The sequence below is a fragment of the Schistocerca nitens genome, chromosome 7 (assembly GCF_023898315.1).
Source record: "Schistocerca nitens isolate TAMUIC-IGC-003100 chromosome 7, iqSchNite1.1, whole genome shotgun sequence".
NCBI classification, from domain to species: domain Eukaryota; kingdom Metazoa; phylum Arthropoda; class Insecta; order Orthoptera; family Acrididae; genus Schistocerca; species Schistocerca nitens.
Genome location: NC_064620.1, coordinates 168941798 through 168969688, shown reverse-complemented (window position 1 = coordinate 168969688; position 27891 = coordinate 168941798). Strand labels below are relative to the sequence as shown.

General features: G+C 38.2%; 1 protein-coding gene across 1 annotated transcript in view; it reads left to right on the top strand.

Moving 5' to 3' along the window:
* The window catches only part of LOC126194942 (exportin-2), a 191038-nt gene that overhangs the window by 134450 nt on the left and 28697 nt on the right, over positions 1-27891 (top strand). The window contains exons 12-15 of the mRNA XM_049933328.1: positions 1948-2051; positions 2134-2290; positions 16239-16330; positions 26439-26641. Of these exons, the coding sequence (XP_049789285.1) occupies positions 1948-2051; positions 2134-2290; positions 16239-16330; positions 26439-26641 (556 nt within the window). The remainder of the gene's footprint in view (positions 1-1947; positions 2052-2133; positions 2291-16238; positions 16331-26438; positions 26642-27891) is intronic.

Sequence of the window (27891 nt, the reverse complement as noted above, 5' to 3'; positions counted from 1 at the left end):
GTTGGTGAATTGTGGATTAGAGACTTTGAACTGGAATTGAAATCACAATCCAATGGGTGGAAAGCTTCAGATTCTTCACGTCCAAAAACATTTGATGCACTGTCAAAACTCAAGAAAATGATGCTTTTTGCTTATGATCACCAAGAAATCATCATGATAAGAGTCCCTTGTGGAAAAAGTGTCACAGCAATGTATATTATTGTCACTTCATGCAAAACCTGTGCAGAAGATGCACAAAACCCAATCTCAGTTGCTCGAGGCTGGGCCACTCATTCTCCATGATAATGCTTGCCTGCATATCAGCAATGTTGTAGCCTAAGAATTGCACAAATATGGATGGGAAGTGTTGCCACATCCTCCCTACAGCCTGTACATGAGTCCAGTAGACTTCGACTTGTTCCTGAAGTTGAAAAACCATATGCATGGACGTTGCTATCTTTTTCTGGAAGAACATTGTACCACTGTTACCCCAGCCATTTGACAGATGAGCAGAAGTGGTGTCCTGCATGGAATAATAGAGCTTTCGAGACAGTGGGATTCAGTCATAGAGAGGCAAGGAGACTTTAAAGGACCTTAAAGGGCTACTGAAAATAAATAAATAAAAAATAAATATGTAAGTAAAAAAAATAGTGTGCATTATTTATGAAATTTCCCTCACAGAAATGTAGAGTACGCATTTACAAATGTTCCAGAGTGCTCGGACATAGGTGTTAATGACATAAATGACTGGCTGTAAAACGACAATTTTCTGATAATGAAATTATCATCGTTTGTTCATTGCAGACAATAACAATAATCTTGATGATTCGGCTGATGAAGTTGGTGTTCAGTCTGCAGACATTGACACATACAGTGGCAACAACACAGCTGGACAAAATAATTGTTTATTTGGAACGCCAAACGAAAATAACTTTGGCTGAACTAATACTGTTGAAACATGTCATCCTGCTGCACATAAATGTCACAAATCTGGCTAAAAAACTTACCAATTTTTTCAGTGCACAAAACTATAGATTTTTTCAATGTTTAGTCAAAATTTTATTAAAATAGTGTATAATATGTGTGTTTACGTGAAAATAAATATGATTTTTGAATTTGACGCTGTAAAAACCTTACATTTTCCATGTTATTGCTTTGAGTCTGAATTTCCACAGTTATCAAACAATAAATGTATACAAATTGAGCTGGTGATACCATCATTTATGTTGTATGATAAAGTGACTTTGATGTGAGTTGCCTTGGCTCTCAGCAGGCTTTTAACTCTCTTGTTGTTTCCTCCTCGTGGTGATATGTCCCATCATGCCTTCAAGGTTGTGGAATGAGACAAAATGCACATTGTCATGCAGCTGTAGCTATGATGTGCTGGTTCTGTGGGTTGCAATAATAACTAATTAGACTTAAGATAGTTAAATGTTGGAGGCCTGTGTTATATCTACTCTTCAGCCTCAAGTGCCTGAATAAAAATTACTGTTTGGAAAAATAACAAGACATACTTCATAGTGTGGTGAAAGTGACACAACTTGAGCAGAATTAGAGGAACATTAAAGGCAACTGATCTCATTCTGAACAAATGGTTTATTTCTTAGGGCCAAACATGAGTCAGGCAAAGGGAAAATATTGATGAAAGTGTAGGCTACATATGTTACAAACTTTGATAATAAATGACATATGTTTTTAGTATTCGATTTGCTTATCTTCCTTTACTGATTCTCTGTGTTTGTTCTGTAGTTTGTACAACTTTGAATATGGTAACTAGGTACACTGTACCTAGTTACTGTTTATCTCTGCTATCCATTTTTTTCTTTCACATATTGACAATACCATAATTAAAATCATTAATATTACATTTACAGTTATTGTGAACATTTTTGTATTTTTCTGTACATTTTTGGTAAATACGCCACAGACTCTATACACATTTTCAAAGAATTGCATTGTGTTTAATAGGGTGAAAACTGAAGAAGTGACTACCATTGCTCGTGAACTTCTGACAAATCTGTTTTCCGCATTGGATCTGCCTGGATCACAGGAGAATGAATATGTTATGAAAGGTAAGAAGTTGGTTCATACTATCTATGTTGGCATATTTCAGCTCTTTCTTTATTGCTGTTAACTAATATTTTAATGTTTCAGCTATTATGAGGAGCTTCTCTGCATTGCAGGCTCAAGTTATTCCACACCTTGGTGATCTTCTTCCAAAATTGACCCAGAAATTGGCATTGGTTGCTCGTAATCCAAGCAAACCTCATTTCAATCATTATTTGTTTGAAACTTTATGTTTATCAATCAAGTAAGTGTGCTAACAAGTGGATAAAATAATACCTAACTGTTAAATGTAAGTTTATATCTCCTTCTAGGTGTTGCCAGAAAATGATCTGTGTAGCAATATTTGTATTATTCTTTTGGACTGTTCAGTTCAGTCTAAGTAGTAAGTACGCCGTAACGGACTAGCACTAAAGATTTCTATGCTTAAAATTAGCGTGTGTTGACTGCCATATCATAATTGTGTGATTAAGTGATTCTCTGGTATTTGTAAGATGAATAGCTATATTTTCTCTCATTTCAATCCTTACTGCACTCATTTCGGAATGCTAAATGAACATGGAAAGTAAGTGACATAATGTAGCCAAAATGGATAATTTACGGTAGATTGAACTGGATTGTATGGTTATAGTACAGAGTAGTGAGTATGATAAACTTTGGATTCACCAGTTCCATACTTTATAATTGTTGTGGGTGACAAATCCGATGAATGTCAATATTTATAATCTGTTTGTGCTTGGTAGGTGTTATTATTACATCTGCACATTATTTATTCAGATAACACATTTGTTGTGATCTCATACCATGGAAATATTACAGATTTTTAGCTATAACTTAAAGTTAGAAGATCACATGCTAAGTATGGGATAAGTATCTCCATGAAGATAAGTACTGATATGGTCTCCAACTTAGCTGGGTTGAAAATGTACCTGGTTCTGCTTTCATGTTGTTATGATCCGTGGATTCCATAACTCACTCAGTTCGATATTATAGAGCAAAGAGAACACATATGGTGCTTTGGAGATTCTGTGTATGTAGGCATACACAAATGGATGTTCATTTACGGATCTCCAATTATCATAATCCATTCTGAATATTAGAAGTATTCTGAACTTCAGTGGAGTGTGTGGAGACCGTATCAGCTTAACAGCTTAAAGGTGATGTTGAAAGCAAATTAGTATTTGGAACCTCAGATTCTGAAAGTGCTATTTCAAGGCAGGGCAAACATAAACATGAAATTTGTTGCTGCAGCTCATTAACATTTGAAAGAATCAGAGGAAATGCAGTACAGTGTAACACCAATTTCATGTCCCTGGAATTAACATTCTGCCACTGTCTGTGACTCTTTTTTATTGATCCCTTCAGTTAATTCCCATCTGCATTTACATTATCATCATGACAAATTTACCTTCATTTACGCATAAGGAAACAATGTTAATGGAGAGAGAGAGAGAGAGAGAGAGGAAAAAAAAATTAATTCAGAAATGGTGACACTGGAAAGGTGTTGGCTTTCAGGTAATGTTAACAAACATTATGCAGTAATCTTTATTAAGCTCTGTTCTTCTTAGTTCTTTGGTAGCACTCATTAAAAGTTGGAACAATTCGTACCACTAGTGCTTTGTCTCCTCACACTACCAACCTAACCAATAACTACACTGTGTAGAGTTTTTCATAGATATGCTATTGAACGAAGTGCTGGGTTGGGCTGTAACTTAAGTGTTAGTCAAAGCTGAAGGACAGTTGGCAGTGGTTAAAAACCCTGTGTAGTCTCTCTTCCAGATAATATACAAACTATCTTCGAACTATCACAGGTGTGGACTCTCCTGCAAAAACATTCATAACTACATTGGAAGTGTTGGCATATTATTTCAGTAAAAAAGCTGTAACTTTGATTTGCAGAGAGATGTTGTCAAGTGCTGTACAGTTTTTTTCAGAATATGTAGAGATTTACATAGTAGGAGTTAGGTTGGGAATTAATAAAAAAGCGTAAACAATTTAAATGTGATCATAATTAGCACACACCATTGCGCTTCTTCCAGAGTATGTCCTGATTTCCAAGTTGATTGTCAGGATGGAACCCTGGCAGCACAGCTAAAATTTAACTGCACATTCCACTCTGTCACACCCTACACAACTATATTTCATTATGCCACTGTGTTCTTACATACATTTAACTGCTTGATGACATTAATACAAGGGCAGTCTGATAAGTGGTAATTTTCCATGAAAGAATGGAACATTTTCATTGCACCTGCATGGTAGGTGAGCTTGATTATTTCCAGGATTGTATAAAGAATTTCAACAATGTACAGTGTACAGTTAATTGTTGATAGTTGTCTGAATTGGTCAGTGTGTCAGCTGCAATTAAGGGGAGCCGGAGGTGGTCAAATCCAAAAAATTACGATATTTCCCCCCCCCCCCCCCTACCGAAAATTAATTGGAACATTCCTCTTTAATGTAAACTTTGAATTATTTTTCTACTCGCCCTAGAAGTGGAGTTATTACCATTTTCCCCCACACCTGCAGAGGAAATGGGCAGCCGCTGAATGCATCTTAACACCCTCTCGTGACTTCCTGGCGAACTGCTTGGGATTTTCTCGGCCTGCTATGCATACAGCGCCTTATGTTACGCATACAGCGAGTGTACAAGGGTTGGCTACATTGTTTTCTGTGACAAATGAAGCGCTAAGAGCGCGGAACATCATCTCTTTGCTGTTTACCGTTTCGAATTAGTTCAGTGTTGCGCCTGTTGTTGGTAGTATTATACTTCTTGTGTAAAGCGTTGTTCTGGTTACGATGCCACGCTTTAGTAACCGTGTATATAAGAAGAGGAAGAATGTAGGGAAAAGAAAATTAACACTAATACCAAGTTGCGATACTACAATTACTGAAACAGTCCGTTCTTCTGCTAAGCAACACATGGCTGGCCATAGCCCTGTGACATCTTCTAGCAAGAAGCTGACTGGTGGAAGTGACAGGTTTCGTGAATATGTTAGTGACAGTGATGATATTAACAAAGTACTGAATATTGGATTATTATCTTCTGTGCTGAAAGAAAGTGTTCTGTGCAAAATGTGTTCAAGTGTAGGAGTGGGACTAGAGATAACAAAGCACTTTGGTTTAGCTTGTGAGATGAAGATAATCTGTGCATGTTGCAAGTATAAAGTGACTTTCTACAATTCACATGCCAGTCTCTTTGGTGAAAATGGACGATCTAGAGTGTTTGATGTGAATGTTCGACTTGTGTATGGTCTTCGATCCATTGGAAAAGGGTCTGCTGCTGGTAAACTGTTTTGTGGTATTATGAACTTGCCATCGCCTCCAAGCAAATTTGGGTACTACTGTGAACTGGTAGGATCCTCTGTTGAAGATGTGGCTTTGAAAACCATGAAGGAAGCAGTGGAGGAATCTGTAGAAATGAACAGTGGTTCTAGGGATTTGGTAGTGGCATTAGATGGTTCCTGGCAAAAGAGGGGTCATAAATCCCTGAATGGGGTTGTAACTGCTACTTGTGGTGATAGTGCAAAAGTGATAGACGTTGCAATATTATCAAAACATTGTAGGTGCAAAAATAAAATCAAAGGAGAGCACAGTGGAACCTGTGAGGCAAATTTTAGTGGATCAAGTGGAGCAATGGAAGGGGATGGAGTGAAACAAATTTTTGAACGTTCAGTTACCAGATACAACGTTAGGTACAAATACTACCTTGGGGATGGTGACTCCAAAGGTTTCAAGACTATAGAGGAACTGAAACCATATGGAAATGAATTTGTAGTTGAAAAGTTGGAATGCATTGGGCATGTGCAAAAGCGTATGGGTGCACGGCTTCGAAGGCTCAAACAGACTTTGGGTTCAAGTAAGCTCAGTGATGGAAAGACAATAGGAGGGAGAAGCAGGCTTGCTGATGAGGTGATTGAACGTCTACAGAGATACTATGGGTATGCTATAAGGCAAAATACTAGTAATGTTAATGACATGCGAAAAGCAGTGTGGGCATTGTTCCTTCATACTGCCTCTTCCAATGAATACCCTCTACACAGCCTGTGCCCAAAAGATTCCTGGTGCAAATATAATGCAAAAAAGGACTATGATCACAAACATGGTTTGCCAGCAGCTGTGATAAATGCAATAAAACCAATTTTTCATGACTTAGCACAGCCAGAATTGCTACACAAATGTCTACACGGAAAGACGCAGAATCCTAATGAGAGTGTAAACAATTTGATTTGGAAAGTGATTCCTAAAACGGTGTTTGTAAGCATAAAAACACTGCACTTTGGCATTTATGATGCAATAGCAACCTACTACCAAGGGAACAGTGTGAAGTTCTGAAGGCATTAGGATTTACAGCTGGGGTGAACACTGTACGAGCACTAAGAAATATTGACAGAGAAAGGATAAGAGGAGCAGAAAGAAGAGAAAGGCATATGAAGTATGATGGAACAACAGGCCAGAAAAGAAGACAGAAGAGGAAGCTTTTGGAGGATGAAGAAGAAGACCCTGATAATCCATCCTATAGTGCAGGAATGTATTGAGAAACTTTGATAGCATTTCTCGTAAATTAGAATTTTTCGAATATAAGGAACATTTTCTCAAAATCCACTCAAGCTAGAGAGATGAAATTTTTATACAGCACTCCTAGTGGTCAAACTTACATTGTAACACAGCCATTTGGCAATATGTTCAGTAGTTTCATTTCAGTTTAATTATAAAGCAATTATTTTTAAAAAATTTTGGGTCATTAATAAAAAAAATAATTGGAATGAAACTAGAAAAGATACTCCAAAATCCCTCTGTCATAACTGCAATACTAAACCACTCTATATGTAAAAAAAAATTCAAATTTTTCTATTTGGTAGTTTATTCATAAATGTTCCTCAAACTTAGTGATTTTAACATGGGCAACATAGGCACCTCCGGCTCCCATTAAAAAGGGAGAAAACAGAGTTTCATGCTGTTATTAAACATTTCATATGAAGGGTTGGGCTGCCACACAAATCAAAACAGAATTGGATGAAGTTCATGTGGACCCTGCACCATCATTGAAGACTAAGCACTGAAAACAAAGCTCGCTCCAGCTGTCCAGTTGAGGTCACCACAAAGTAAACCGTTGATAAAATTCATGATATGGTAATATGAGGCTGCCGAATAAAAGTTGGTGAGATTTTTGAGACTGTAGGCATCTCAACTGAGTGAGTGAATAATTTCCTGTGTGGAGAACTGGCTATGAAGAAGTTGTGTTTGAGGTGGGTGCTGCAATTCCTCAAGTTGACCAAAAGTGTATCCAGCATAACATTTCAACACAATGTCAGGTGATGTTTAATCACAATCCGCGAGATTTGTGCAAATTTGTGTCTCAGGTAACCTGGATCCATCATTACACACCAGAGTCAAAATGGCAATCAAAACAACGAACAAAGAATGGTGAAAGTGTGCCAAAGAAGACAAAGACCATTTGGTCAGCTTGTAAGGTGATGGGCACTATTTTTTATGATTGCCAAGGAATGATCCTTTTATAAGTCTTGGAAAACTGGACCCATGTAGGCTTCATTGCTGGATCGTTTGAAACTTTTGTTGACTGAACAATAGTCCAAGGTTAGCATGCAAAAAAGTGTTTTTTTCACCAGGATAATGCACCACCCGACACATCAGCGATAACTATGGTGAAAGTGCATGAATTGGTTTCTCACCCACCTTTTCACCAGACGTACACACGACTTCTTCCTGTTCCCTAACTTGAAACTTTGACTTGCAGGGAAGAAATTTTCATCAAATGAAGAAGTGATAGTTGCAGCTAACGAGTGTTTTGGAGAGTTTGATAGAAACTATTTTACCGAAGGGATGAAAAAGCTAGAGGATCACTGGACAAAATTATTATTATTATTATTCTTTACTTTCTCAGACGTTAAGTCTGGTTAAAAATGAAAAGTGACGCGGACCTTGATCAGGCGTCACTTCCTTTTAACTGTATGGTATGTGTTATATTGCATTTAGGAACTTTCGGGTAATTGAACATGTATCAATAATTACTGATTTCTGTAGTTGTATATATACGTTTGGATGTAGCTCTATTGCATTGATGTACTGGTGGATATTGTGTGGTATGACTCCTGTAGTTGATAGTATAATTGGTACGATGTCAACTTTATCCTGATGCCACATGTCCTTGACTTCCTCAGCCAGTTGGATGTATTTTTCAATTTTTTCTCCTGTTTTCTTTTGTATATTTGTTGTATTGGGTATGGATATTTCGATTAGTTGTGTTAATTTCTTCTTTTTATTGGTGAGTATGATGTCAGGTTTGTTATGTGGCGTTGTTTTATCTGTTATAATGGTTCTGTTCCAGTATAATTTGTATTCATCATTCTCCAGTACATTTTGTGGTGCATACTTGTATGTAGGAACTTGTTGTTTTAAAAGTTTATGTTGTAAGGCAAGCTGTTGATGTATTATTTTTGCGACATTGTCATGTCTTCTGGGGTATTCTGTATTTGCTAGTATTGTACATCCGCTTGTGATGTGATCTACTGTTTCTATTTGTTGTTTACAAAGTCTGCATTTATCTGTTGTGGTATTGGGATCTTTAATAATATGCTTGCTGTAATACCTGGTGTTTATTGTTTGATCCTGTATTGCAATCATGAATCCTTCTGTCTCACTGTATATATTGCCTTTTCTTAGCCATGTGTTGGATGCGTCTTGATCGATGTGTGGCTGTGTTAGATGATACGGGTGCTTGCCATGAAGAGTTTTCTTTTTCCAATTTACTTTCTTCGTATCTGTTGATGTTATGTGGTCTAACGGGTTGTAGAGGTGGTTATGAAATTGTAGTGGTGTAGCCGATGTATTTATATGAGTGATTGCTTTGTGTATTTTGCTAGTTTCTGCTCGTTCTATAAAGAATTTTCTTAAATTGTCTACCTGTCCATAATGTAGGTTTTTTATATCGATAAATCCCCTTCCTCCTTCCTTTCTGCTTAATGTGAATCTTTCTGTTGCTGAATGTATGTGATGTATTCTATATTTATGGCATTGTGATCGTGTAAGTGTATTGAGTGCTTCTAGGTCTGTGTTACTCCATTTCACTACTCCAAATGAGTAGGTCAATATTGGTATGGCATAAGTATTTATAGCTTTGGTCTTGTTTCTTGCTGTCAATTCTGTTTTCAGTATTTTTGTTAGTCTTTGTCTATATTTTTCTTTTAGTTCTTCTTTAATATTTGTATTATCTATTCCTATTTTTTGTCTGTATCCTAGATATTTATAGGCATCCGTTTTTTCCATTGCTTCTATGCAGTCGCTGTGGTTATCCAATATGTAATCTTCTTGTTTAGTGTGTTTTCCCTTGACTATGCTATTTTTCTTACATTTGTCTGTTCCAAACGCCATACTTATATCATTGCTGAATACTTCTGTTATCTTTAGTAATTGGTTGAGTTGTTGATTTGTTGCTGCCAGTAGTTTTAGATCATCCATGTATAGCAAATGTGTGATTTTGTGTGGGTATGTTCCAGTAATATTGTATCCATAATTTGTATTATTTAGCATGTTGGATAGTGGGTTCAGAGCAAGGCAGAACCAGAAAGGACTTAATGAGTCTCCTTGGTATATTCCACGCTTAATCTGTATTGGCTGTGATGTGATATTATCTGAATTTGTTTGGATATTAAGTGTGGTTTTCCAGTTTTTCATTACTATGTTTAGGAACTGTATCAATTTTGGATCTACTTTGTATATTTCCAATATTTGTAGTAACCATGAGTGGGGTACACTATCAAAAGCTTTTTGGTAATCAATGTATGCGTAGTGTAGAGACCTTTGTTTAGTTTTAGCTTGATATGTCACCTCTGCATCTATTATCAGTTGCTCTTTACATCCTCGTGCTCCTTTGCAGCAGCCTTTTTGTTCTTCATTTATAATTTTGTTCTGTGTTGTATGTGTCATTAATTTCTGTGTAATGACTGAAGTTAATATTTTGTAGATTGTTGGTAGGCATGTTATGGGGCGATATTTAGCTGGGTTTGCTGTGTCTGCTTGATCTTTAGGTTTCAGATAAGTTATTCCATGTGTAAGTGTATCAGGGAATATGTATGGGTCTGCAATGTAACTGTTAAATAATTTAGTTAGATGTGAATGTGTTGAGGTGAACTTCTTTAGCCAGAAATTTGCTATTTTATCATTTCCAGGGGCTTTCCAATTGTGCGTAGAATTAATTGCTTGGGTGACTTCATGTTGCAAAATTATCACTTCAGGCATTTGTGGTATCATCTTGTATGTATCTGTTTCTGCTTGTATCCACCGTGCATGCCTGTTATGTTGTACCGGGTTTGACCATATGCTGCTCCAGAAGTGTTCCATGTCTGTTATGTTTGGTGGATTGTTTATTTTAATGTGTGTGTTATCTATTGTCTGGTAAAATTTCTTTTGGTTTGTGTTGAATGTTTGGTTTTGTTTCCTTCTATTTTCACTTTTTTTGTATCTTCTGAGTCGTTTGGCTAATGCTTGTAATTTCTGCTTCTTTTCGTCTAATTGCTCTGTCGCTTCTTGTTGTGAGATTTTACCTAACCTTTTTCGTTTTTTTTCCGAGATTTCATTTCTTATAAATTGTGTTAGCTGTCCGATGTCTTTTCTCAGTTTTTCTATTCTGATCTGTAGCCTGTGTTGCCATGCTGGTTTTGTGGGTTTCTTCTGTGTGTTGGTTGGTTCTGATCTCTGTCTAGTGTGTATATTTAGTGTAGTGAGTGCTCCTATATAAACCAGTAGTTGTAACTCTTCCATAGTTGTGTTTTCATTTATTTTGTTGTGTATGATTGTGTTGATAGTTTTTATTGTTGCTTCGACTTGTGGGTTATTTGGTGGTCTATGCAAGAATGGTCTTATGTCTGTATTTGTGTCTTTGTATTCTATATACGTCAGCTGAAATTTTTCTTCTATATCTAACATGTGTGTCACTTCGTGTTCTATTTGTGCTTGTTCTGGTGGCTGTCTTAAGATTTCGTTTTCCTCTGATTTGTTAATTGGTGCGTGTTGTTCTTTGTTTGTTTGCTCTGGGATGTTTGAGTCCATTACTGTATTTTCTTCTTCTTCTGATTGCACATTATTTTGTTCCAGTATTTGTTGTACTTGTTGTTATTATTATTATTATTATTATTATTGTTATTATTATTATTATTATTATTATTATTATCGTATGCATCAATTACAGTAATACACATTTAGCAAAACAAAGAAATACATATAAAAATGAACATGTGAAATTATATACAGTGCACAAGTTTTAAAACGGCTCAGACTACAATCAGATGCTGATGGACTCGATCCAGCAGATTACCTCATGGGATGCTTGATGGAGCTTCTCAATGCCACCAGGGAAGCATCTGATTGGACATTCATTTACATTGTGGCTCATTGTTTGGATGTCACCACAGTCACACATACTGTCACTTGAGAAGCCCCACCTGTGCATGTTGTATTTGCACCTACCCTCTTCAGTCCGATATCTTTTTAACTGCACCCACACCTCCCTTGGTTGGTGGAATCCTGGAACTGGAACTGTTGGATGTCTACAAGTTCGTGGTTTCAGGTTCTTGCAGCTTGCCACTCACATTTCCACTCTGTGTCCTGGTTGAATCCTGTGGATAACATTTGGACTCCCATTTCATATGCTGGTCTTCTAGATTTGAGGCGTTTCGTGGGCAGTGATAGCAAATTGTCATGAAGAGGGATCGAGTTGTTTTCAGAAACTTGCTGACAGAGGTTGTAAAGAGCAGCCTTTCGATGGAGGTCTGGTGGACAGATGTTTGAAAGCACTGGTAGCCAGCAAGTAGGTGTAGACCAGACTGTACCACTAATTACTCTCATAACTGAGTTCAGTTGGATGTCTACTTTCACTACATGGGCGCTTCGGAGCCAAACTGGTGCACAATATTCTGCTGCAGAGTATACCAGTGCAAGGGATGCTCCTCGGAGGACTGATGTGGTTGCTCCCCATGTACTGCCTGCCAGCTTTCTCACAAGGTTCACTCGTGTTTGTATCTTCTTGGCCAAGTTGGAAAGGTGTTTTTTGTATGTTAAAAGTTCTGTCCAGAGTGACTCCCAGGTATTTTGGGCTTTTGTTGTATCTGACTTTGCCCAGAGGGCCGAACTGTGAACTGATCTTTGCTGATGAAAGGCGATTAGAGAGGTGGAACAGGCTTACCTCGGTTTTAGAAACATTTGGTCTCAGTCGCCATGTCTCAAAATACTCATAAAGTTTAGTAAGGCTGTTCGTTAGGTGTTCTTCACATTCAGAAAGGTCTTCACTCTGATATGAAATTGCCAGGTCATCTGCGTATTGAAATTTTCGGCAGGTCAAATTTGGCAGGTCAGCTGTGTAGAGGTTGAATAACACTGGAGCAAGGACAGAGCCCTGAGGTAATCCGTCACTGAGTACATGCCATCTGCTTTTCTCTTCTCCTTGATGTGCTTTAAACCGCCTATTGCTTGACATCTTACTTAAGAGGTTGCCTAGAGTTTTGTGAGATATTGCTCTAAAAAATTTCAATAATAGGCCCTTGCACCTCACTATGTCATAAGCTGCTGACAGGTCAATGAACACTACTCCAGTTTTAAGTTTCTTTTGGTATCCAAATTCTGTGTGTGTAGTCAAGGAGAGCACTCGTCCACAGTAGCTTCTATAAGGTCTGAATTCAGCTTGTTTAGGTGGTATCATAGCATTAATTTGATCATGGATTCGGTTTAGAATCATTCTTTCCAATAGCTTGTAAGCACAGCTAAGGAGAGATATTGGGCAGAAGTGTTCTGCAGCTGATCCCTCTTTCCCTGGCTTTTTGATAACGATAATTTTTGCTCTTTTAAATTTTTTGATTAATGTTGCTGTACGAAGAATTTCGTTAAAAAGGCAAACTAGCTAGTTTCGCATTACCAGTCCACTGTGCACCAAAAAATTCAGGGTACAGCCCATCTGCAGCTGCAGCTTTTCTACATTTCGTATGCTTAAGGGCTGTCTACATTTCAGTGATTGCATATGGAGAAGAGAATTCTGGGTTATGTTGCAGAGATTTCCTAACTTCTGAAAGCTCTCTATTTACTTGCTGAAGATTTGCTTTATCTGTTGGGACCTTGGAAACTCTCACTAAGTGATTGGCGATTGAGTCGCATGAGACTGTTGAGTTTTCTTTTTTGTGGGAAGAGTCTTTTCCAAGTTTGTGAATCAGCGTCCATGCTTTTCTACTGGAGTGCGTGAAATCGAGGTCCCTTTTTTCTTTATGCCATTTTTCTCTCCTTCGTTCATTCAAGGAATTCATAAGGTTCGTAGTTGTTTCTTGGTCTCCACTTTCCTTGAATTGTTAAACAGCTGGTTGATCTCTTCATTCCAGACAGGAATGTATTCTTTCAGGCATCCTCTGGGTATGCTCTTTTTGGCAGTAGATATTATGATCTTTAACAACTTTGAGTATGATTTTGGAAGTGCAGGGACCTGTGTTATTGACTTGTCCAGCAATTTAGAAAATTTATCCCAATCTGCTTTTTGAAAGCTGGACCAAATGTATATTCCTCAAACCACTCTAGTAGAACATAATTCTGTTACTGGGTCTGCACTTTACGTAATCAGTCAACATCACCTTTGCCAACTGACATCCTGTATGTCACATATTTTTTAAAAAAAATTTCTAGCGTTTGACATAGCAAGTATTCAAATTTAAATTAGATATACTTCTTGTCATATATATGATCTCCAGGTATGATCTAGACATGAAAATCACCAATAGAATAAATTAAAAGAAACTAAAGTTCTAGATTTTTTTTTTGCCAGAAGTATGAACTACCATTATGTTCATGAAATGTAAACTTATTTATCTGATTAAAAAAATAATTTCCCACATTTTACATTTTCCCACAATTAATGCCATTTTTAAAAGTCCCCTTAAAAGTGTAAAAGAGGGTTTCACTTCACGTGTTTCTGACACGGATAATCTAGGTCTATGAAAATTAGATTTGGATAGAATACATATGAGAACCAAATGGTTAAGGATTGCATCCAGTGAACATAAATGATACATCTAAATCTTTTTACAGTTCAGTAAGTTGTAGTTAGTGAGCAGTTGAAGACAAGAACAGCAAAGCTATATTCCAGACCTGAACCATATGTGTGGTCAAAATCTGGTTGCCCAATGATCTAATCAACTGTTAATAGCAGATGCCAATTAAATAGGACATACATCCTACTACTATCAATAGTGCATGTTGTACAACAATGTTGACTCATGAGTTTATGATAAGACTTGGTGAGACAGTATATGGGATAGTGGAAAGGACTGTCAATTTTTGTAATTAGTGACTGATAGAAAAATGTATAATACAGTGGATGCATGTGTAACAGACTGCTGCTGCAACTGATAATAATTATTTACTTTGCACCCACGAACATTGGATTAACCTGAGGTAATGTAGTTGTGACTTGCAGATGATTGCTTCACCGAAACTGATCGCCGATGAATAAATACGCGTTATAGCTGCTTTTGGTTGATGTGTGATGCTGTTTTTTTTTTAAATACATTGAACATCTGCAGTACTGATTGTACAACATATTCTACTGTATCTTTTGATCAACAACCAACTGCTACATCGATGAATGTCTGCTGTCAAATTGTGGCCCAAGAGCTGCATTGATTACCCAGCAGTACAACATGCCAATGAGCAAAGTATGCTTAACTTCATTGTCTTTTTCAAAAATATCCCCCTCCAAATCAGCTTCTCTGTATTATAAACGTGGGAAGATAATAAATGCTGAATTGTGTAGCTGAATTGTCAGCACAATCTCCCTCTTCATATCTTCTGTGCACCTGCCCATCCATTTTTCTCATGCCTTCAGTTCGTTACATGCCATATGCAATTTGCTCTGTGAAGTATTTTTCTTATTGGTTTAGTGTTTTATGTAGCTGCTGGCTCACTTGTTGTAGTTGAAGCTGAGTCAGAACACTTTAGAGATCTGTCACCTGACACAGTATCTGACATATTTACTTCTTTATAAAATCCAGTTTCCATAGTTGATTCTATTGAAGAAAAGATCATGCTAATCATTGGTTCTAAAATCCCATGTATAGACGAGGAAAGGCTTGACTCCCCCACATTCTGCAGCTGTTACTGGAGCAAAAGAAGACAACTTCTACTCATATAATAAAAAAGGACAGACATTAATTTTCTTTTATGAACATATATTTCCTTCAGTGTGTGTACAGATCATTAGAGTGACTCATGAATTAGAGCAGAACAGAACTTTGCATATGGCATAAGCTTCAAAGTCTCAACATGACACTCAAAATTACAATATATTTTGTCACAGAACCATCTTGCCTTTCGGTTACGTTCTTGGAGAGCGTGGTTGCTCCTTGACAGTCAAGCCACCACCAAGCTGCGACGCCAAAACAGCAGGTGAACCCGTTTACTTGTCGCCACACCTTGCCGTTTTTTTGTATTCCTCGCCTCCCGTTTAATGTTTGCACATATGAAAACAGACACCTGCACACGGTATATGTTCCGCAACATACTCCCTTCTTAATATTATTCTGTCAAGATCATCTTTCCTTGTACTACACAAGGAGTGTTAAGTGTCGTTTACCTAAATGGCATGTAACACTTCATCTGCCTATTCATAGTAAGTTTGCCACTTTCTGCCATCCCTCAACCATCCTTCTGTCTTAACGTTTCCTGCCTCCTACCCCTCTTCACCTAACACAGTCCCTCACCAAGTTGGAGTTTCAGTGGAGAAAAAGTGTGTGTGGTGATGACTATGTAATTTTGTGTGTGTGATTTGACAGCTCAGAAGATAGACATTGCTTGAAGCTTAGCAACATTGTAACAGTATCAATCTTGTTTATTTGTCTATTCACCACTCAACACTTCAACTATATGGTGAGTGGTTATCTTTACTCCTTCAATTATTTATATTCCACTCAGGATTTTCCAGCACTAATAAAGTATTACATCCTGCAAGAAAAGTAATTCATTGCTATTTGGGAACTGTGGTGCTTCGGCGGGATTGAGAACATGGCTTTGCACTGTAAAATTGTATAACAGATAACTTGCAAGAACTGTTTTATTCCAAAGTATTAAGTAATGAACAAATAGTGTGTGAACTTACAAGTGTTTTTGTTGTCTGAGTGTGTTGTTCATGTTTGTCTTTTATGTTGCAGGATCGTATGCACTTCAAACAAGACGGCTGTATCTACATTTGAAGCAAATTTATTTCCACTTTTCCAGTGGATACTCCAGCAAGATGTTCAAGGTAATGTTCTACAAAAAATTAAATAATTTTCTCCTAAAAGTAAAACTCATTGAATAGTAGAGGTGATGAGTTGTTGACAGGTACATAAACAAGACTGAAAACTTCATTAGTGTGCAGGTGAATCCTTTTCGAGCTACAGTACTTTGCTCCTAAATTATTTAGACTCATTAATAGAACTTTCCTTTGCCATATGTACAGTTTGACAAGCAGTGCTGCATATACTCCAATTTTGGAAATAAAAATAACTTATCTTAAAGTGGTACCACAAGTAGTAGTAGTAGTAAATATTACCTGTGTACATATGCTGTAAATACTGTCACCCCATGGTGTTCTGCTGTATGTCTTACACAAGTGAAATGAACAATGGAAAATCTCGGATGGAATAACAATAATGAAATAGGCTAGACTGTTTCTCTCCACATGGAGGAGACTTTGAATGACAGACGAGCACATGTAAAGTACATTTAAAAGTAGACTAAGCTATTTGACTAAGTCCATCAAATGAAGAAAAACACAATACGTAAAATAAGGGAAAGGCAACAACTTACCTATAGTGGACTAATGTATGGACCATGGAAACAAATAGCAGGAAACACCAGACACACTCAAGTACACAAATTCCTGGCCGTGGCAAGTTTGGTTATTGAATGATGCGAGTCACCACCTACAGCCCAGACTAGTGCTTTCAATAACTGATAATCTGAGAGTGTACAGGAGTGTAGTGGGGACCTGATAGTAGCCTGTTAGATGTGGAATTGGGAGGCTGTGCTGGGAGAGAAAAATGGAGGATGAGAGGAGAAAAAAGGAGGTAGATGGTGTGTGTGTGTGTGTGTGTGTGTGTGTGTGTGTGTGTGTGTGTGTGTGTGTGTGTGTCCAGAAAAGCTAGTGTTGATATAAAGATTCCAGAAGGCACAGGGTGTGAAGCGGTCAAAATTGAGCACACCATGTTGTGTGGCATTCATAGCTGTCTCTTGCCCAAAGTTTGGTGGTGGCCTTTTATGTGGAAGACAGCTTGTTATTGATCATGTCCACATAGAATGCTGTACACTGTTTGCAGTTAAGATGCTACAACACATGGCTGCTTTTAAAGGTAGCCACATCTTTGGTGGTGTAAGAAGTGCCTGTGATGGGAGTGGAGTAGGTGTAGAGGGAGGATGTATAGGATAGGCCTTGCTTCTAGGTCTGTTACAGGGATATAAGTCTGTGGGGCAAAGGGTTGGGATCAGGAGTGGAATAGAGACGACAGTGATGTTGTGTAGGTTGGGTGGACAGCGGAATACCACTTTGGCAGGGAGTGGAGTATAATGAGGAGGATATTTCTCATTTTAGGGAATGATAGGAAATAGTCCAAACTCTGGTGTAGAACATGAGTCAGTTGCTCCTATCATGAGTGGTACCGAGTCCTGAGCAGGGATCTGTTTTTTGAGTCAGTTCGAAGCCAAGTATGTAATTGTTGCCCAAACTTCAGTCGGTGTTCTAGCACAAAAGTGTCATGTCAGTTCCATCTGGAATTTGAAAATCAAATAACAGGATTGCACCATTCTAAGCTCTTAAGTACTGGACAATGTGATAAGTTTGAATGTGACTGTCAACTACTGACTCAGCAAGTCAGTAAGAAAACCGTCGGGTTGTTCCGAATCTCACTTCATTTAGCAAAATTACTTATAGTGAAATTTATGTATTCCTTGAAATGAAGTCACTTTTACCTTTGAGGAGACTGGTGCTCTTGATATCTAACTAAGCTTTTGAACTTTCAGTTTTACTCAGATTTCTGTCGAGTGGAACAGATAACCACTTGCACCCTTACAGACATCATTGTGTATACATAATAAAAATAAAACTACATTTCAGAACTTGTGGATCATGAACATAAATTTAGTGCAAAAACACAGAAAGCAAGCAAGCTAATTATGAAAATAACTAAGCCTAATATACATACCAAATGAATGTAGAAATGTTTTTTACAAGGATAGGACACACAGTTGGCCATGACGTTACTGAACAATCCATTGTGGCGTTTGCCTGAAATTATTCAGAAAACCTAAATCACGATGGATGGACTGAGCAAACTCCAGCCTCCTGAATATGAAGTCAGTGCCTTAACAAATTGACTGCCTCATTCGCTTGGTCTTGATTGATGTTCTTTTGCACCAGATAACTTATAAAACATGGGTTTGGACTGCTCCAGTGTACACACCCACAATTGATTACAGGCCATGAACATGTTGCTATGTTCCTTGCAATCCCTCCAGTTTGCTCAAAGAACTGAATCCATGCCTGTAAACAGGCTACTTTTTCCAGTGCACACTCTCTGTCCTCCCTTTAAGTCCATCTGGAAAACTAGGTCACTGTTCCTCCATGACAAGTGAGATGCTGTGCTCAGGAGAATGACAAGAAATTACAATAATGCACTACAGATCTTGGCATATTTTCAGTTGTCCCCTTTTTGTTGTTAACCTCTACTCTGAGTCCTCTGCACAATCTTTGACTATCTAATACTTAGGAAGTATGTTTTATATGCCTTTTTAAATAGATGTATTTTTGTGATCTTTTGCATTAGCTTGAGCAATTTATCGCACATTTCTTCTCAGATAGATAATACTGTTTTCATTTTTTTTTTGTTTGTCAAAACTGGCACTCTTTCCGTGATTATGTGTTCAACTATTAGTGAAATACTTACTAATGTTTTACCTGGCATGCACCGCAGGGTGGTCAATGTACTCCCTTGGTGCAGTAAAGATAACCTGTTTTTTAAATAGTTATTTACAGTGATCCCTCAACCACTATTTTTAGTTATTATTCTTACAAATTTTTTTTGGTAGTTTGAAAATAGTATCCATGTTTTATGTCTCTGATCCCTAGAATAGAATCCTGTAGCTCACAGGTGGGCTGTAGCCTTGGCTCAGGCATCACTCTGTGGAAGCAGAGGTTAGCAGAGGGCCACACCTTTTAAAATGATTGCATGCATCAGTTAATGTCGCATTTCATAAAAGCTATAAATTTGTATGTAAAAATTCCAATTGTCTTGATGTAAAATATCTGACTGTCTTGGTGGGCCATGCAAAAACCATTAGCAGGATGCTGTTTGCCCACACCTAATATAGCTGATACATAGTGACGCAGAAGATATACAGTTATCAAATTAACTGTTCAACATTATGTGTTATAAATAATGGATAAAAGCTACAAATCTTGGCCTCGATGAAAGGGGTGGTAACAGTATTTACTAGGAGTAATTATACATCAGACGTCAGGTTCATACAGTTGCGAATTACCGTATGTGTAATAATCATTTTTGTAAAATGCAAGAAAATGTAATGCAGTGGATAGCTTCTGAACAAAGTATATTATTTAATTATGTCTAAAAATGAAGCAATATGTGAAAAATAGTAGCAGCAATCCAAAAAATTACAGAAGGTGCGGAAGATGAGACAAAAAATATGCAAAATAATGTAGGTGTGACGAGGAGGTGGGTGTCCAATGTGATATCAGCAGTCATTTGCTGTGCTGGTGGTGCATCAGCATTCAGTAGTTGTAGAGCAGGCAGACAATCAGCTTACAGTGTAATGTGAATGCGGGTTTGTGTTGATATCAGGTGGGCTGTGGCAGACATTGTCATCACCGGCAAACCTCTTTTAGAATAAGGACCGAGGTTTACAGTAAGGACCAAATTGTGATTAACTCAATTACAGCAAGTCTTAAAAAATGTCAGTGTAGATACCATTTCCAAATTTACATTGTTCATTAAGGGGGTTCTCACAGTCATTGTTCATGTTGGTGTAGATTTCATCTTCTTTCAGCACATTAAGTGAGATGTTTTTGTGTTTGTGACGTAAAATTTTGAAATCGGACTGAATACGTCACAGTATGAGCATTTGTGACCGTGGTTTCAGCATATGCTGTATTATTATTATTATTATTATTATTATTATTATTATGTTTGTACATATGTTCCTTGTATTGTGTGATAAAAGTTTCTGCCGGTTTGGCTGATATCTAATTTGTCACAACTATCGCACTTGTAATGTATTGGTTGCAGGTCATTGCAGTGTATGTTGACAAATGTATGAACTCTACTTTTGGCTTCGGTTCTGTCCATTTAATTACTATTTCTGTCTAGAAAGACAATGAACACAGAATATTATAGCTTAGGGCAACATGTGGTACATGTTTGACAGTATGTGGTTTTTTTATGTGGGGCACTTCTAAATGAATGTTGTGAACAAATAATTTTTTGGACAGAAATTTTCTACTCATTTTCATTAAATGAAAGAGTCAAGTATGCGTGTTTTGGTTGCGATATCAAACAACAATTGTTTAGGTTTTTGAAATACTTACGTAATACTTTCGTAATTTTGGCAGCATTCACTTTTTTTTTTTTTGAACCCTCAATTTTGCTTTCTGAATTGTTGTAGGAAGAGGTAGCAAATTAACATTCTGAAAATATAGTGGGAGTCAGTGCTAGTATGTTGCACACTTGCAGCACTTAATGACATGGTGTATCATACCAAATATACATCTACATGTACACTCTGCAAGCCACCTTGCAGTGTGTGATGGGGATGCTTTGTGTACCACTGTCACTTTCACCCTTCCCATTTCAGTCATGAATAGTTCATGGGAAGAACAATTGCTGGTAAGACTCCGTGTCAACTCCAATCTCTCCAATTTTATCTCCATGGTCTTTTTGCGAGATATATGTAAGGAAAAGTAATATATTTGTTGGCTCTTCTAGGAATGTATGCTCTTGGAACTTTAACAACAAACCACACAGTTGTGCAGAAAGCCTCTTTTGCAGTGTCTGCTACTGGAGTTGGTTGATCACCTTTGTGACACATTCATCCTTACTAAAAGAACATGTAATGAAACAGGATGCTCTTCTTGGCTCTTCTCTATTTCCTGTCAGTTTCCTATCTTGTACGGATCCAGTACTGATGAACACTATTCGAGTATTGGTTGAACAAATGATTTGTAAACTACTTTCTGTGTTGATGGACTACGTGGCCTGAGAATTTCTCCAATGAATCTATAATGTATCTGCCTTATTTGTGATTAATTGTATGTGATAATTCCATTTCAGATCACTCCATATGTATAGTCACAGAAATTTTATGGAAGTAACTGCTTCCAGTGATTGTCCTGCAGTTGGGTAATCATAGAGTAAAGAAAATTTCTGTCTATGTATTCACAATACACTACATCTGTTTATTTGAGAGTCAGTTGCCACTTCCTGCGCCAAGTAGTTCCTCCCCAGGTCATCTTGCATTTTGCTACAGTTTTATAGCATCGTGACTTCTCTGTATACTACAGCATCATCTGCCAAAAGCCTCAAGAAACTTCTGATGTTATCTACAAGGTCATTTATATATATTGTGAAAAGTAATAGTCTGATAACAGTCCCATGGGGCACTCCTAAGGTAATTTTACGTCTAAAGACTTCTCTCCATTCAAAATGATATGCTGTGATCTGTTTGTTAGAAACTCTTCTGGTGGCCGGTTTGTGAGAGGTGGTGCACTGGGTAGAGCTGTCGTCTCACATATTTGCAAGGAGCAGTATACAAATCCTTGTTCATCCATTCAGATTCAGGTGCTGTAAGTTGGTAGTATTGCACTGATCCCTGCTAGGAGAAGATATCTCAAAAGTCTCATTGTAAATTCAGTGTTAAAAGTATGTGTAAGGCCAGTGCTTGATTGTACCACACGGTGTTTGATTTCTTATTATTGTACAGTGTTACTATATTAACAGAACTGCAAAAGTTGTATTTGATCCGGGTATTTTCATCCCTTGCACTGATCTTGAGTAATGAGAAGGTATTTATCTAGTGACTGCATTGCAATGCTGCATGAAACCAATTGTACCTGTTGTCTGTAGTCTCAAGTTGCCTTATAATGTCCAAAGTGCAGTAGTAATGGTGTAAGACATTTTTAAAAGTTGTGCTCCATCTGTGTGTGTTTAATCTTAAAATAATATTGATTGCATATGGCAGAATGTTAATCTTTTTTATGGTTTACTTTTATTACCACTTCTTCCTATAAATATTATAGGGATATTATATCCTTCACATTCTCTGTTATTAATGATTTTGTGAAGACTGTAATGGTTTAGGGATTCCGGACTGGAGCAGATTCGTTTGACACGAAGTCTGGAATCCCTGAACCATTACACCAACAACCTGACAACAGCTTTCGCATCCCGCAACTACCCTCCTGACCTGGTACAGAAGCAAATAACCAGAGCCACTTCCTCATCCCCTCAAACCCAGAACCTCCCACAGAAGAACCACAAAAGTGCCCCACTTGTGACAGGATACTTTCCGGGACTGGACCAGACTCTGAATGTGGCTCTCCAGCAGGGATACGACTTCCTCAAATCCTGCCCTGAAATGAGATCCATCCTTCATGAAATCCTCCCCACTCCACCAAGAGTGTCTTTCCGCCGTCCACCTAACCTTCGTAACCTGTTAGTTCATCCCTATGAAATCCCCAAACCACCTTCCCTACCCTTTGGCTCCTACCCTTGTAACCGCCCCCGGTGTAAAACCTCCCACCACCACCTCCTCCAGTCCTGTAACCCGGAAGGTGTATACGATCGAAGGCAGAGCCACGTGTGAAAGCACCCACGTGATTTACCAACTTACCTGCCTACACTGTGAAATATGCTATCCCGGCTGAGGCACAAAGTTGAAATATGGTCACTACTTTTTTTATTTACTTAAATTTGGTATATTTCGTGACAGTACCTTATCCGTTAGATGTTTACAAGGTGATATTGGTCTTGGCTTCAGTTGTCTAATGGAAGTATTATTCCACAATGCATCTTTGTCGGCTGCAGAAATGACCTGGTTCAATGTGTTTGCCTCATTTTTGGTGCTTCAAATACCATTTCTTCGAATGTAGTTTCTTCTTATAGTTTGTATAAAAAAAATAATAACATAATTCAAAATTATTTATGACGGCGACCTGCACATTCTTCTTCCGTCAACACACACCAAGAGTTAACTGCCGACTAACTATAGTCAAAGACGACTCCAGCGTCAAAGACATTTTACACAACACACAAGCTTCCACTTGTAATCAGTCTCTTTGCTATTCTTCGACACATTTACTAATAGTAATCAATATGCTTTCACTCTCAAAAATATAAGTAAATTAACATATAATAAGGCAAATTATAATAAAAAAAATTCTGACAAAAAATATAAGAAAACATTTACAGTTTGGTATCGACAAATCCGGTAAAAAATAACACATCTCCCAGATCCATTACAACTGTGACGCATTCTATGTGGGAATGACCAGCAACAAACTGTCCATTCGCATGAATGGACACAGGCAGACAGTGTTTGTTGGTAAGAGGATCACCCTGTGGCTAAACATGCCTTGGTGCACGGCCAGCACATCTTGGCACAGTGTTACACCGTCCAGGTTATCTGGATAATTCCCACTAACACCAACCTATCCAAACTCCAGAGATGGGAACTTGCTCTTCAATATATCCTCTCTTCCCGTTACCCACCAGGCCTCAATCTCCGCTAATTTCAAGTTTCCGCCACTCATACCTCACCTGTCATTCAACAACATCTTTGCCTCTGCACTTCCGCCTCGACTGACATCTCTGCCCAAACTCTTTGTCTTTGAATATGTCTGCTTGTGTCTGTATATGTGTGGATGGATATGTGCATGTGTGCGAGTGTATACCCGTCCTTTTTTTCCCCCTAAGGTAAGTCTTTCCGCTCCCGATATTGGAATGACTCCTTACCCTCTCCCTTAAAACCCACATCCTTTCGTCTTTCCCCCTCCTTTCCTCTTTCCAGACGAAGCAACCGTCGGTTGCGAAAGCTAGAATTTTGTGAGTATGTTGTGTTTGTTTGTGTGTCTATCGACCTGCCAGCGCTTTCGTTCAGTAAGTCACATCATCTTTGTTTTTAGATATATTTTTCCCACGTGGAATGTTTCCCTCTATTATTGACTTACCAAACGAAGCACTGGCAGGTCGATAGACACACAAACTAACACAAGCAAACACACAAAATTCAAGCTTTCGCAACAAACTGTTGCCTCATCAGGAAAGAGGGAAGGAGAGGGAAAGACGAAAGGATGTGGGTTTTAAGGGAGAAGGTAAGGAGTCATTCCAATCCCGGGAGCGGAAAGACTTACCTTAGGGGGGAAAAAAGGACGGGTATACACTCGCGCGCACACACACACATATCCATCCACACATATACACACACAAGCAGACATATTTAAAGACAAGTCACATTATATTGATATCATTATATATAATTTTTTTTTTAATTGGCTGTTACAGTAAATAAATCTAAGTCCTCCATAACTTAATGCATCACACTACATGGTCCAGTCACATTAATGTGAGCACCACCTGCGAATGATGTAAATATGTAATAATGAGTAAGAGATGACAGGTGGCAGCACTAGTCGGGGGACATGAAGGACAGTAGAGTTGTTGTCATAATGTGGGAATGGAGCGATTTAGCTGACATGCAAAAGGGCAAGATCGTGCATGGTTCTGAAACAGCACGATAGCAACTACCAGCAAGACACTTCAATGTGTCACCGAGTTCACAGTGTACATGCATAGTTCAAAGAGCACCAGGATGAGTGTACCATACACTCCTATCCACCAGGCTTCCTGGATTTAAATCCAGTTGAGTACCTGTGGGACCACCTTGACCGGGCTGTTCACACCTTGGTTCCTCAACCAATAGACCTAGTGCAGCTGGCCATGGCACTGGAGTTGGCATCGCTCCATGTCTCTGATGGTACCTTCCAGAACCTCATTTATTCTGTTCCTGCATTTCTTGCAGTAGTCTCTACTGCAAAAGGCGGCTAAGCAGGCTTTTGACAGGTGGTCACATAAATGTGACTGGACAGTGTATTTGTTTATTTGTGAGCACTATTCATTAGAGTCTATTGTCTTTAAAACACCTCATTGGTAAAAACAGCAGTAGAGGTTTGTGCACTGTAATAATATTCTAATCTATCATCTGTTGTGTGAAAGGAAACTCTTCCATTACCTGTTTAAAGTGAAACTTCCTGGCTGATTAAAACTGTATGCTGGACCGAGACTCAAACTCAGGACCTTTGCCTTTCACGGGCAAGTGCTCTGCCAACTGAGCTACCCAAGCACGACTCACGCCCCATCCTCACAGCTTTACTTCTGCCAGTACCTTGTCTCCTACCTTCCAAACTTTACAGCTCCTCTCCTGCGAACCTTGCAGAACTAGCACTCCTGAAAGAAAGGATATTGTGGAGACATGGCTTAGCCACAGCTGCAGAGTGAAAATCTCATTCTGGAAACATCCCCCAGGCTGTGGCTAAGCGATGTCTCCACAATATCCTTTCTTTCAGGAGTGCTAGTTCTGCAAGGTTCGCAGGAGAGCTTCTGTAAAGTTTGGACGGTAGGAGACGAGGTACTGGCAGAAGTAAAGCTGTGAGGGCGGGGCGTGAGTCGTGCTTGGGTAGCTCAGTTTGTAGAGCACTTGCCCGCGAAAGGCAAAGGTCCCGGGTTCGAATCTCGGTCCGGCACACAGTTTTAATCTGCTAGGAACTTTCATATCAGCGCACACTCCGCTGCAGAGTGATAATCTCATTCTGGAAACCTGTTTAAAGTGTCTCATAAATTTTTTGAAAGTACTTCCAAAAAATAGCTTACAAACATACATTAAAATATACAATATGTGTAATTACACAAGTTGATGTGTTGATATAACTGTAGGAGAAAATGATACTTTGTCCACTTTGCCAGAACTGTCATAAAATTGTGTTACATGATGGTACTGTATGTGATTAACATAGACTTTGTTATAATGTAAATGTTTATCTTCTGTACTTCTGGTTACATTCATCAGAACACTTTGAAAACATCTTGTACGCTTAAGTGTACTGAAAACAGAAACTGTCGTGAAGTTTGTGGCCATACTTATTCTTTGAAAACATGTTTTATAACTTAAAAAAGGTCATTTCTCACTGGAAGTTAATAGTACTTACCTGATATGTATTTATGTTGTCTGTAAAACTGAGGGAATACCTTATTTTTGAAATGGTGAATCATCTAATGAAATTTGCTATTTCGTATTTCTCCCTTCAGAGTTTGTGCCATATGTCTTCCAAATGCTGTCACTGATGTTGGAGCAGCACACGTCTGGTGTCCCAGAACCATATATGCTGCTGTTCCCATGCCTGCTCGCACCTGTTCTGTGGGAGCGCCCAGGAAATATTCACCCACTTGTGGGACTTCTGAGAGCATTCATTGCTCAGGGTGGTTCACAAATAGTTGCTACCCAGAAAGTGGTAAGTTAATTTATTTTCTTATCTTTGCACTTAAAGGCTTACCTTGTCTTTAAATGCATTTGTAGTTCATAGTCACTTGAATGTGATTCCACTGGAATACAAGTAGGTAAGAATCATTATGGTGTGATGTTTCATCTGTATATCATTATCATCTTCATCGCTGTCATCATCATCAAGTGTTTCATCAAGTATTGGTATCTCATGTCTACTAATGCCTACAAAAAGAAAACAAAAATGTTGGTCTCCCATTGTACAGGAAGTCAACTTCCATAGGATGGTTACAGATTACTGTAGCTCATAACATGACTTGGGTCAGTGGTTGTTGCCACAGTTACTTGTGACGAATGCTAGCAGTACCATACTCACTCTTGTTCTGTGTTGACTAAAATAAAATACCAGTCTTCATTGTTAGAATTTTATTAGCTTTCCTTTTGACATGCATAACAATTAACTGCACCCTGCTGACAGCAGTAAAGAAAGTGCACTTGAAACTGAAGGATGATAATTTAGCAGGTTGTGCTGTCTTAAAACATTGGACTGTTATTTGAAGAACGGCTATTCAAATTCTTGTCTGACCGTCCAGATTTAGGTTTCCCTTGATGTCTGTAAATCACATTGAGCACAACTGACTTCCTTTCCCATTCCCTTCCTTCCTTTCTCCCTCCCTGTTGTTATAAATTTATGGTTCTTGAACCTCTTCCTACTTCAGATTACACTTCTAAACTACTGGTTTTGTAATTTCAAATTCTAATTTCCAAAGCTTTTCTGACTTTTGTTCCTATTTCGTTTCTTTATAGAACTGTGCTTTTGCTGGCTGCTGTTCTTTAATCTTAATATTAATGCTCATGTCACTGAAGTTCAATATTGCGTACGTCACGAATGTAAAGCTTTACTTGGGATCATGGCTTATGGTTTTAAAGGATGCTGTTCCTGCTCGTTGAATTTTGTTTCTATCTTTGCTAAGCAGAGACAAATATACCATGCTTAGGACTTATTCAGTGGTACTAATATTATGTTACTTCATATTATGCAGCCCAAATATATATTTCTGTGTGTCTTTGTTTGCAACCTCCATGATATTAGAATTTCCAAACTAATTCTAGCACTTGGAAAAGGAAGCAAAAGCAGCAAATTCGCTTTTGGTAGTTGGCACCTTGAGTCGTCTACCAAATGAACTTTGTCCTTTGCTAGGCAAATATGATCAGTGTCCACATGCTGGAAGATGTATATCATCTCAGAAATCAGCCATC